This window comes from Lepisosteus platostomus, chromosome 16, assembly GCF_059453375.1.
Source record: "Lepisosteus platostomus isolate fLepPlt1 chromosome 16, fLepPlt1.hap1, whole genome shotgun sequence".
Taxonomy (NCBI): domain Eukaryota; kingdom Metazoa; phylum Chordata; class Actinopteri; order Semionotiformes; family Lepisosteidae; genus Lepisosteus; species Lepisosteus platostomus.
Genome location: NC_142626.1, coordinates 101,064 through 113,589, shown reverse-complemented (window position 1 = coordinate 113,589; position 12,526 = coordinate 101,064). Strand labels below are relative to the sequence as shown.

Below are 12,526 nucleotides of genomic sequence, written 5' to 3'. Positions count from 1 at the left end.
GAAGTCCCTGAAAGACACTGCCAAAGCCAGTCCAGTTGTTTCATTTCAGGCTGTGACAGGATGGCTTTCTTTAAACTTTAAATGCCACTGATCCGCCAATGGAGAAGCTCAGCAGGTGTGAGCCTGGTCAGTACCTGGATGGGAGACCCGGGAAAGCTAAGGTTGCAGCTGGAAGAGGTGTTAGTGGGACCAGTAGGGGGCGCTCACACGGTGGTCTGTGTGGGTTCTAATGCTCCAGTAGAGTGACAGGGACACTCTACTCTAAAACATGCACTGTCCTTCGGATGAGATGTAAACCTGAATTCCTAACTCACTGTGGTCCCAGGGCGTTTCTTGAAAAGAGTAGGGGTGTTACCCTGGCGTCCTGGCCAAATTTCCTCCTGGCCTTTACCCCTCATGGCCTCCTAATAACCCTCCTCTCTGAACTGGCTCCATCACTCTGCTCTCCTCCCCACTGAGAGCTGAACAATGCCAAGCAGTGCTCAGTGCTCCCCCTGGTGGCCAGTTATATATTCACCTCGTTCTTAACCGCTACTGCACAAACTAAGATTGTATAAAATGAGTACAAAATAATAATATATCTCAATCTTGTATACTCTTTATCCTCCTCCTCCTCCTCTCTTTCAGCCTCTTTCCCTCGCTCATCCTCCTACTGAGATCGGGGTAAAAGCACAGTACATTGCAGTAAAGCCCAGTGAGATCAGGGTAAAGCACAGTACAGTCCAGTAAAGCCCAGTGAGATCAGGGTAAAGCATAGCCAACCACTGTAAAGCAAACCATGATGAGAGGATTGTGCGGTAAGATCAGGGCAAGAGTGAAGACGCACTGCCTTGATTTACTGTGACAAACTAATAAACAGGCGAGTCTCTTGGCCCGGCAGCCAAAGGGTTAAACCTGCCTGCTTTTGCCTGAAGCTGACTCTGCCTCCTGATTGGCTGGCTGCTGCTCCAATCAGAGGGTGCAGGCTAAGAGACCAGCAGTGACACTGGTGTTGTCATTTTGCCTAAAGAAGGCAAGTTGTGGCTGCCTGGCAACTGACGCTGCTCATTGAGGACTTGCTATGAATGAATCAGCACAGCCTCTTGCTGCACAGGCTGCGCTCACTGGCTGGAAACCAACAGGAGTTGCTCTGAGTCTTCAGTCCTTACAGATCCTCCTGGGGGTTGTGTAATAGAGATACTCTGTTTGTGCTAATAATAGCTCCTGCTGGAGGAATGGGGGGGACGACGCCCCTAGAGCACTGCTAGAGAAAACAGTGCGCGTGGAAGCACACATATTAGACACCAGAGCCCATTTAGATCAATCGGTATTGATCAGTCTATCTGTCCATCTGCCTGTTGGTCAGCAGCTCTGCCTTTACATTTCGTCAGCAGTGCCTGAAGGACTCAGCTGATGAAAAGGATTGTGGGACACAGTCTTTTACAAGCTCTGTCATGGTGGGCCTGTACTGGGGTCTGTCCAGAGACTGGGAGACTCCCCTCCCTCCTCCTGCGCTCAACGAGCTCACAGAAGTCACTCTTCACTCCCCTCCTCGTCTTCCTCCCTTGAGAGGCAGGTGGTGGAGGCAGGCGGGAAGTTTCACTCACCGCGCAGACATTGTGCTCTCCGCTGCCTCAGGGGAAAAGACCGACAGATCCCCCAGAGGATAGGGGGAGCTGAGAGTGGAGAGCTGGGGTGGGGCTGCCCGTCTGCTCCCATGCGGAGGCTGACAGGTGACACTGGTCGGCCACACAGAGTAATGAGTTGACAAGTACTTGTGTTTATCTACACCCACACCGAACTCTAACCCAGCCTTGACCCTTAACCTTTCACCTTGATCTCCCCCTACACAAATCTCTAACCCAGCCTTGACCCCTAACCTTTCACCTTGATCTCCCCCCTGCACAAAACTCTAACCCAGCCTTGACCCTTTAACCTTAATCCTAACTCTGGCCACCAGCATGTCAAAGCTAGAGAGTAAACCTGGTCTGAAGCCCTGAAGTCCTGTCCCGCCCGCCTGTCCTGTCCACCTGCGTTCCCCCGGTGTCCAGCGCTGAAGGAGTTATCTACAGCTGCTGTCTCAGTGATTCTACTTACTCTTCTGCTCTCACTTGAGTGGGATGCTTCTTCTGTTGTCGCCCCACCTCCCTCCACCGTGTGGAATATCATGATTCCAACTTCACCGGAGGAAGGGAATACAGAGGAGCTGACTCCAACACAGCCAGCCCAGGGCAGGGGCCGGGCATGCTGGGAGACAGAGACTCAGAAGCATTGTGGGTGAAAGCCTACAAAATTGCCTGGAGCATCCAGCACCTCTCTCTTCCTCTGCCTCCACTGAGCCGCTGCCCACTCCTGTGCACCTGTTCCGAACCTGCCTGGCGTCCTCTCACCTCTCCGTGCTCTTGGCTGCCCACAGTGTGCATCACCGCACAGCAGCTCACAGCTCACAGCACGCAGAGCCACACCTGGGCAGATCCAATAGCCAGCCCTAGTCTCAGCCTGCAGGGCCCTTCCTGATACCAGCTTCCAAGGAAGCAGCATTTCAGGCAAACCAGCCCGGCAGGTCAGGACCCTCATCTGAGGCACATGAGCCAGGGTGGCGCAGACCCGGCATGAGTGGGGTACAGTGGGAGCACAGTGTGAGTGGGGTACAGTGAGAGTGCGGGGTGAGTGGGGTACAGTGGGAGCACAGCGTGAGTGGGGTACAGTGAGAGCGAGGCATGAGTGGGGTACAGTGGGAGCACAGTGTGAGTGGGGTACAGTGAGAGTGCACCGTGAGTGGGGTACAGTGGGATTGCATCATGAGTGTGGTACAGTGAGAGGGTGCCGTGAGTGGGGTACAGTGAGAGGGTGCCGTGAGTGGGGTACAGTGGGAGTGCACTGTGAGTGGGGTACACAGGGAGCAGCACCTGACGTTTGTCCTGAAAGCAGGATAAAGTACATGGAGAACAGTCCTGCGAGACTGGCCCGGAGAGGAGAGTGCTAACCCGACCCAGAGGAGAACTCAGCCAGCCAGAATGTGGGGGGCTCCCTGTGACGGAGCGCGGTCCCAGGCTGGGGATCCTCCACACTGCACCCCCTCTCCAGTGGGTTGCTGCTCTGGGCTCCTCTGCAGCTCGTCGCTGCTGCTGCATATGCAGGGTTGCCATGGCAACGTGAGGTAGGTGTGTGACATCACACAGCTATGAGAGGCATCTTCCCTGCCTCATTATGGCCTGCTCTGCGCTCAGCAGCGCGGCTCAGCCCTGTCCTTCCTCTCGCGCCCCTAACCAGCTCGTCATGGTGCTCTCTGGGATGACAGCTTGTTGACTCCTGAGCTAAATTTAAACTGACACTCCAGCTCATTCCCTGTGTGTAGAAACTCTGGGCACAGCGGTGGAGAGAAAGAGCAGTTCTCTGGCAGACTCTGTTAGCAGCCCCCCTGGCTGAAGGTTCGATATGGTGGCAGCATGATAGGGCACAAAAGGGAGCAGACACAAGTCCATGCAAACACACCTCCATCTCTCGCAGACTGGCATTGTGTGCTTCACAGGGCCTGATGCAGTTCAGGCTGCACTGGGGGTTCCCCCACAAACCCCTCTGTCCCTTCTGCATACTCGCCCCCCGAAACCGGAAGCCCTACCCCACCGTGACCTCCGAGCAGAGCTGCGGGGGTCCCGCAGGTGGGGGGGGTCCCCTCGTCAGCGCTCAGGCAAGAGGCGGCCCCCAGACTGGACCGGCCTGCTCTCCCCGCTGCTGGGAGGAGCTCCATGAGGCTCCTGGGACAGGCCAGGGCAGGTGTCCCGGGTTCGAGGCCCAGCCCCGGCTTCACTGCACCTTGAGCGGACGCGCAGGCGCTGGAGCTGCTGGCCTCCTCTGCAGAATTTTTCATCGGCTCTAAAAATAGAGCCAGTGTGAAAACAGGCAAGAAAAGAAGAGGGCAGGTACAAGGCTAGTGGCGCTGACAGCTTCACAAACAGCCTTTAAGAATCAGAGCTGCGGGGGGGCGGGGGGGCGTGGGCGTCTGCGCCGAGCGTCCAGAGGCATCAGCCGAGGCTTAAAGACACAGGCGGATTTCACAGGCCACCGACCGCGAGAGCCCCGGCCGGCCAGCCCCGCTCGCTGGACCGGACACCGGCGCGCTGGACACGGCCCCCGGAGACGCACTGTGCAGCTGACCGGGCTCTGGCGCTGGCCAGGACTGCCGCCAAGGGGCAGGTCAGAACCGGGGCGATCGGCTGTGTGCCAGCGCGCTGGGACAGGGTGCGGGCTCCCAGGCGGGACACTGAGGAAGAGGAGGAAGGAGGGGCTGGCTGTCCGTCTCTGCCAGGGAGCAGCGTCACCACTCTCGCTCTCCAGCACAGGCGTGGGTGGATTGCTAGGCAACAGATGAGCTCGTTTCTTTCAAGAAGCTGGAGTCCTTGGTCCTGTTGTGCACACAGCAGACGGCTGGAAATAGATTCCTCTGCTGGCAGAGGACAAGCCCCCAGCTCCTGCGACAGGACTCTTCATCTTCACACTCTTCATCAAACTGACCCAGCCCAGCACCTGAACTCTCGCAGTTCACAGAGCTTCAGGCCCACCTGCATCTCAGATGAAAGTCCCTTAACTGGTTAGAAAGAAATGAACCACTTAATCAAAATAAAAAACACTTTCCTGGGCTTTACTGCACTGTGCTGTGCTTTTACCCTGATCTCACTGGGCTTTACTGCATTGGACTGCGCTTTTACCCTGATCTCACTGGGCTTTACTGCATTGTACTGTGTTTTTACCCTGATCTCACTGGTACTTTTGCTCTGCTTTGCTTATGACACCTTTTCTCAATTTAGTAGCATTCCTGAAGTACCAATTTGAAATAATAATGAAAATCTCCAGACTTAAAAAAATTATGGAAATATTAATGTTTGTTGTTTCTTGCATTGTTATTTGCAGTAATAAAGGATTTGTAAGTTTTTTAATAATAATAGAACATCTGTAAAACCTACTTTGCAATGTCTGCCCTTCAGGTCCTTCAGGTCTGCAGAGACGGGATGCACATGGCTGGACGGACACACACACACACACACACACACACACACACACACACACACGGGGTTGGCGGGTCGTTCTGTGGGGAGGATCAAAGCAAACTACCGTGCAGCTCAGAAAGGCGAGCAGGCTGGAGAAGAGCTGCTTTCAGGGTTACAAGTGGCCTGTTTTAAGCAGACTCTTAGCCTTTGTCTCCGCGGGCAGGCCATGACACTCTGTCTCTGTCTCAGCACTCATTCCTCCCTTGTTCTGAATGCCCACACAGCAGGGCCAGAATAATGGCTTCGTTAGTGCGCTCGCATCATGAAAGGAAATTAAGCATCTTATTCAATAGGACCCATTGAGGCTGCTGGGAAGGGAGGAAAACAACATTTCTTTTCTGAATGGAAACAAGGTAAAATTGGTGCTGCTCTCAACTGCAGAGGGGGTGTAATCAATGAGAAGAGGGAGAAGGAGAGGGAGGGGGGCTGTTTTTGCCAGCAGCCTCCTCCACAACAGCACAGGTAGGATAAAGGAAGCGCAGACAAACTCAGGAAGGATCAGGCTCGCGGGTGCCTAGAGGGATACTGCTCATGTTGTAGGAGAGGAGAGGAAGGATGAGAGTTTTCAGAAATAACTATTTTTAACCTGGTTGCACTTGTTACACGATATGCATCTGCATTTCACTTGTGAGTCTTCTAGATGTTTCCACACGCCCAGCTAGAATATGTCATTTGCGTCGCGTCCCAGCCTGTGTTCTAGAGTGAAAACAGTCTCCTCCCAGTAGTGTTCTAGAGCGAGCCCATTCACTCACTGCAGACCCCAGTGCTCCTGGACTGGGACAGGTCTGTCCACACAGCCCTCAGAGCAGGAACAGCGGCAGAGCGGACTGCCTCCTGTCTCCAGCCCACGGCTGCACAGCTCTGACACCTGCTCATTAGAGGAACAATATTAACAACGAGGGGGACAGTGTCCCTTGGGATTCCAGCACTACGTCCTGTCGCACGCTCAGCAGACGAGCCCCTCTGCCAGGGTGTGTCTGTGCGCGATTCCCACCTGTGTAGGGGGACTGAATGGACTCACTTCGCACACAGCCAGAGTTCTGCCAGACATAACAAGTGACCGGGATGGGGGGGTTGTGTCCGGACACACCCGTGTGGCTCCCCAAACAAGCGAACCTGGGGTGAGCCGAGCCTCCACGGACAGCCGGACAGGAAGAGGTGGAGTAGGAAAAGAGGGGCAGAATCCAGCCGTCGAAACTGTCAGCCCTAGTGATCACACTCCCACTGCACAGCTGTCCGATCCAGTCCAGCTTTTACAAGAAGCCATGCCTGGTGTTACTGCAGGTGCACAGACACCCAGGTGCTGTTCTTCAGTGCTCTCCTGGCGCTGAGTCTGCAGCAGGGAGGTCAAGAGCTTCTCTGGTTTCTCGGGCTGCAGCTCCTGGTCCAAGACCCCCAGACAGGTGAGAAGGACAGCCCAAAATAACAACACAACTGCACCTCGCTCATGTCCCCAAACCACTGCACACCTCCGGTGTAGACACAGTGGTACCTGGCCCGTCTGGGAGGTAATTCCCGTGGAAGGGGTGAAAACGTGAGCGCTTTCCGCTTCTGTTCGAGTCGCCATGTTTCTAAACCCCGGGGTCGCATTTCCGCGTTTCGGTCACGTCATCTGCGCCGAGGCTTCTGGGAAATGTAGTAAATGATAAATGTAATAAAAAATAGATTAACGATAAGAAAATAGCAATATTATTGCTAGAGAATTTAAACTCTAGTGGGAAAATGAAAAGCACGTCAGATTAATTCCAAAAGTGCGAGGATAAAAGAACCGGTTCACTCAGATGTTTAGGTGCCCTGCTGCGCCTTTCCTGGCGCGACACTGTTGGGTCTTGAAGAGCCAGGAACGTGCTTGGCCCGGGTCAGGAGCGGGAGGAGTCGCCTCTCCGGGAAACCACGCCTGCAGGTTTTATCATTCTGGCAACAGATGTAATAACTTGTATATGTAGCACCACGTAGAGGCGGCACAGTCCTGCTGACGCCACTTGCTCTGCTGCCTGAGATCCGGATGTTGGCCTGTGTCTCGGGGACCCGCACCGGCCCGCCCGGGCTGTACGACACTGGTAACAGTAGAGGAAAGCTCAGCTGGCCGGATCTCTGGGCCGGGTAATATCGCTGCCTTTGTATTTCAGTATGACTGTGCAACGTCACGAACACTTACCGAAGTTCAGTCCCACTCAGTAACGAGCCCTCGGATTCTGAGACAAAACTACACATGAACTCTCCGCTGAACAAAAATAAATCACACCGACGCCAAAAATGGACCGAATTTCAGCTTTGTGAGCGTGTTCCTGAGTGTGGGGGGTACGTGCCATTCTCCCTTTAAAAGCCATTAATAGAAACTGTTCTATACATAGTGTCACTCTCCGATGAACAGGTATGAGCCCGTGTGTGTGATCGTGTCCGGAGCTGGGCGCTATAATTAAACGCCCTCGCGACGTCATCGCCTTTGTTGTTCACCTTTCTGGGCGTCCCGGGCACGAGCACACCCGTCCGAGAGCTGAGCGCGTTCACCACTGGGGGGGCAGGGGGGTACAATCGGCGTCGTGACGCCCCACCACCGCCATTCTCCGAAACAACAGTCCGCCTGTCAGCCAGGGCCGGGTGGGGCTCCTACCGCTGAGGACGGGATACAGCCAATGTATCCTCAAGAGCTGTGTGTGTGTGTGTGTCAGATTTACGTGACCTTGATACTTACACGCATTCGTGCAGCACAGCCCCTGACGCCAAACACGTGAAGTGCTGTTTCTAAAGCTCATTATCTAGCTAGATATCCAGTTTCCAGGCAGCCGAACAAACCCGTTTTTTTATTTCACCCCCAAGCAAGCGAGACCCCCTTCCGCAGGGTCTCTGCCTTCAAGGCCGCGAGCCGCTGTTCCCGCAGCACGCGGCCCCTCTTGGTGCAAGGACCCGCTCGCGCCGGGTTTATTTCATCCCGAAGCGAGGCGCGAGATTTCTCCGCTCGGCTCCGACCTCACGGCACGGGCTCGGGACCTGGGCTGGTCCAAACTTAATTAGCAGGGTCTTAGACTGAAGTCAAATCAATTCATTACGCGCTCATTACGAAGGGAGCTGTTTTTTTTTTTGGGGGGGGGAGGGGGGGGTCATCCGGCCTCTTCCACTGCTCGGGCCTCAAGCACTCGATTAGTCCTGAATGAATGCACTCGCAGTGACGCAGAATATCAATTAAACAATTAAGAATCAAGCGATTTAAGGGAGAAAATCGTCCGGAACCGGCGTGATGCTGACTCAGGTACAAGTATTCAGGCCTGAATCCAAACGGGAGCTGCAGCTTAATTACTGCGCAGAGAAGAAAGAACAACAAAATGTTTTCACATGATGTTACTTTTAATAGTGTTGCTCATTTTGTCTCTAGATTTGACAGTAATTGGTGAGAGTTTTGCGATTTGTTTGCTATAGAGAACAGCAGTCAGAACTCGAGTTTGCAGGTGCCGCCTGCTGCCTGGTGAGCGTGGGGTCATGCAGTCACGCTGATGCAGAATGGCCGCTGTGTGTCTCCCAGGTGGGGCCGCACTTCAGGTGTGGATGAGCCGCGTCTCCACCTGTATGTAAGGCACTGAGATCTTTTGAGATAAAAGGCGCTATATATATTTACGGATTCCCGTTTCTCGCCCAGATCTTTCTTTTTTCCGCCGCGTGTTGGTGACTTGTTCAGAAACTCTCTAGGAGTTGTGAACGGGGTAATTACTGGAGAACACCGCTTCAGGAGCTCAGTCGCCTGGCTCAACTGGGCGATGTCCTGCTGGACAGAGCCTCGCGCGTCCACGCTATGAAGTGTCGGTGTGAGATGTACCCGCCCGCAGCTTTCAGAGCAGATTGACGGTTTTGTTTTTATTTTGCTTTGCTCTGAAAGATAATGCCGTTTGTCTTGCAGGACGACCATCCTTCCCGATCGCCAGTTGCTGCCTTATTCAGGACTGGTCACCAATATTTACTCGACTAACGACTCGCCTTATCTCCCGTCCGCACGCCCGGCGGAGCGCGCTGCTCTCCCGGCCTCTTTATATAACGTGCGATTGCGATTTGACAGAAGTCTGGGAGACGTGACCGCGAAGTGAGATTAATTATCCTACCCCCGTTCCCAGTTCAGTGCATTTGTACATAAAACTGTCTGCACCGTCGTCCGAGTGTTTTTTCTTGTGTGTGGAAGGGAGGACCAGACCTGACTGTTAATACGAGTCGTGCATAGAAACCCGAGGCAGTTGCGCAGTGAGACGCCACCTCAAAGTTACGTTTCACCCAAATCTTTTCCCCTTATAAGGAATGATACATGGTTATGTAACCAATACAACGCAATTATTTTTTTCTTCCTCGCAGAAGAATGAAGCTCTCCTCCGCCATCTCTGCCTTGTCTGGTTCCCGGCGTCGCTTTGCGACTCTCGCGGTTTTCAGCAGAACCCCCCCCGGCTCGGCTGCAGCCGAACCCCGCCGCCATTCACAAAACTCGGGCTGTCCTGCACCTGCACCGCACGTGTGATGGGCATCCCGGGAGCGCACCCGCCCCCACCCCCCAATCGGTGTTCAGTGACCCCAAACTGAGAGCGCGCTGGAAAGGGCCCGGACGGACACACCGGCACTCTGCTCAGCCAGGGGCTCGGCTCGGACCGGCTCGGCTCGGCTCTGCAGCAAAGACCTCAGGCATGCGCGTCAAATCCGAAAGACCGAGGAGGCACTAAGAGCGCCTTCCTCTTCACCTGCGGGCTCGACGCGGCCCCGGGTCCGAGTGTGACAAACTGATGAGCAAGCCGTGATTCCAGAGAGCGGAGTCCCGCCCCTCTCCGATTTTGTCCTAATCGGGCTGTCTGCGTCGCCGGAGCTCCTTTTCCCGACCGCGTCATCGGCAGAAGTGGGTGACGTGGGCTCGGAGTCAGAGAGGGGGGGCAGCAGCGCCTCACGGCTCCGGACTGGTTCTTGTGTGCAAACGAACCCCCCCCCCCCCCCATCATCCCCCCCTTGTGACGTCGGTGATGCCAGCGGGCCCCCACTCGTGCACCCAGCCTATATAAGGGAGCTGCGCGCGGAGTACCTCCACCAGATACACCGGCCACGGCATCTGGACTCGCGAGGCGCACCGACACGGGGATCCGCGCGGGCAGACTGGGGAGCCTGGAGCTACACGGAGCGCGAGAGGAGAACGACAGAACTTTGTCCTTCGCTTCCCAGAACCGGACCGCCGAGGCAGCGCGAACCCCGCCCTCTGCCGAGCCGCCACCGCCGCCACCGTCTCCGGCAAGATGTACAGGTCCACCAAGGGGGCGTCCAAGGCGCGGAGGGACCAGATCAACGCCGAAATCCGGAATCTAAAGGAGCTGCTGCCCATCTCCGAAGCGGACAAAGCTCGGCTCTCCTACCTTCACATCATGTCCCTGGCGTGCATGTACACCAGGAAATCGGTGTTCTTCTCGCAGGGTAAGCACAAGAGCACCCACGAAGCCCAGAGCAAACAGGATGTGTGTGGGGTCTGAGGACGCGTCGGGGAGCGGAGAGGATGTCTCGGGGCTCTCGCGTCCATCAGGCAGCCCGAGGAAGAGGAAGGTCTACCGACCTGTCTGTGTCTGACCGCTGCTTGAATCGCGCGGTCTGAACGAGCCGCTCGCTTGAGCTTCCGGGGATCAACAGGTTGACAGTCCGACTGGCGCCCAGACTCCCCCCCGGCGCGCCGGTGTCGGTTCTGTTCGGCCGGACCTCCCCGTGCGCGTGTGCGCTGCGGCGGGACTCAGCCCGGCCGGCCAGCAGGCGCGCGGGTCGCTGTCCACGGTGCTGGAGGCGCGTGTCGCCGGCCGGCCAGCAGGCGCGCGGGTCGCTGTCCGCGGTGCTGGAGCTGGAGGCGCGTGCCCCCGGTTAACAAAGCGCTTCTGCCGTTTTCTCTCGCAGGTACCGGCACCCAGGAGGAGAGCGGGGCGTTCCTGTCCTTCCAGGAGCTGTCCGAGTTCGTCCAGGCGCTCTCCGGCTTCCTGCTGGTGATGACCAGCGAAGGCAAGCTGCTCTACCTGTCGGAAAACGTCACGGAGCACCTGGGCCACTCCATGGTACGGAGCTCTCTCCCGGCGGGCTCGGTGGGATGCGCTTCGCTGCTGAACGAGCGCGGTTCAGTGAGTTAATTCAGGTCCCCTCCACCGCTCCCTCTATTTACGATTAATAATAGCTTAATCGGGCATCAGCTGCCACTAAAGTTGTGTCGCCCCCTCTTCGTTTTAAACAAGTATAACATTTTAATTAGCGCCTCTTCCCACTCGCTCAGATCCGCGCGCGGGTGACTCATTCGCGATGAATAAGCCACTTAGCGAGTCAGAGGAGCGAGCTGACTGGGAGCCGCTACCTACCATCGGGCTGATATTAGGGGCGATGAATCACTAATTATTGCCGTTTAATCAGCAACTCATTAGAAGATGTCGCGGGTGTTCTGGTCCGGGGGCCGGTGATTCACGTGCCCCCCCGCTGCGGACTGACGCTCGTCTCGCTCTCCCCAGGTGGACCTCGTGGCGCAAGGCGACAGCGTGTATGACATCATCGACCCCACCGACCACTTCGTCATGCGCAGCAACCTGCTCCCGAGCCCTGCCGCCGCCGCGGGTGAGAACCGCTCCGTGCCCCCGGGGCGCTTGTGTTTGTGCTCGGGTTCGTGCTGATCAGAGGCCCGCTGGCCTTTGGGGTCATGAGGAGGCTATGTGTTGCAAGGAGTTTGGGGGTCATGAGGAGTTTGGGGGTCATGAGGAGGCTGTGTGTTGCAAGGAGTTTGGGGGTCATGAGGAGTTTGGGGGTCATGAGGAGGCTGTGTGTTGCAAGGAGTTTGGGGGTCATGAGGAGTTTGGGGGTCATGAGGAGTTTGGGGGTCATGAGGAGGCTATGTGTTGCAAGGAGTTTGGGGGTCATGAGGAGTTTGGGGGTCATGAGGAGGGTGTGTGTTGCAAGGAGTTTAGGGGTCATAAGGAGTTTGGGGGCGCATGAGGAGTTTGTGTGTTGTAAGGCGTTTAGGGGCGCCTGAGAAGTCTGGGGGTCTGACGTCCCCTCTCTCGCCCACAGACCGCCTGTTCCGGTGCCGCTTCAACACGTCCAAGTCAGTCCGGCGGCAGAGCGCCGGGAACAAGCTGGTTCTGATCCGGGGCCGGTTCCTCCAGCCGCCCGCGGGCTCCTACTGGTCCTCGAACCCGGTCTTCATCGCCTTCTGCTGCCCGCTGGAGCCGCGCCCGCGCCCCTCCGAAGACTCCTTCTTCTTCGCCTGCTTCGAGAGCTGGCACAGCCGCGACATGGCCTTCCAGGACAGCTCGGACAGGTGAGCCCTCGAGCCCGAGCCAGCCCTGCCCCGCGCCGCCGGAGAGAGACCCGCCCGCCGGCCCTCACCCCCGCTCCTCTCTCCCGCAGCCTCTCCGTCTACCTGGGCTACAACAAAGCCGCCCTCCTGTCCCGGTCCTGGTACAGCCTGGTGCACCCGCAGGACCTGTCCCACGCCTCTGAACAGCACTGCCGCCTGCGTAAGTACT

General features: G+C 56.4%; 1 protein-coding gene across 1 annotated transcript in view; it reads left to right on the top strand.

Annotated features, from left to right (window-relative positions):
- Positions 1-10,066: 10,066 nt before the first annotated feature.
- Positions 10,067-12,526, top strand: part of npas4a (neuronal PAS domain protein 4a) — a 6,347-nt gene continuing 3,887 nt past the window's right edge. The window contains exons 1-5 of the mRNA XM_088609459.1: positions 10,067-10,454; positions 10,920-11,074; positions 11,516-11,618; positions 12,069-12,318; positions 12,408-12,517. Of these exons, the coding sequence (XP_088465585.1) occupies positions 10,280-10,454; positions 10,920-11,074; positions 11,516-11,618; positions 12,069-12,318; positions 12,408-12,517 (793 nt within the window). The 5' untranslated portion in view covers positions 10,067-10,279. The remainder of the gene's footprint in view (positions 10,455-10,919; positions 11,075-11,515; positions 11,619-12,068; positions 12,319-12,407; positions 12,518-12,526) is intronic.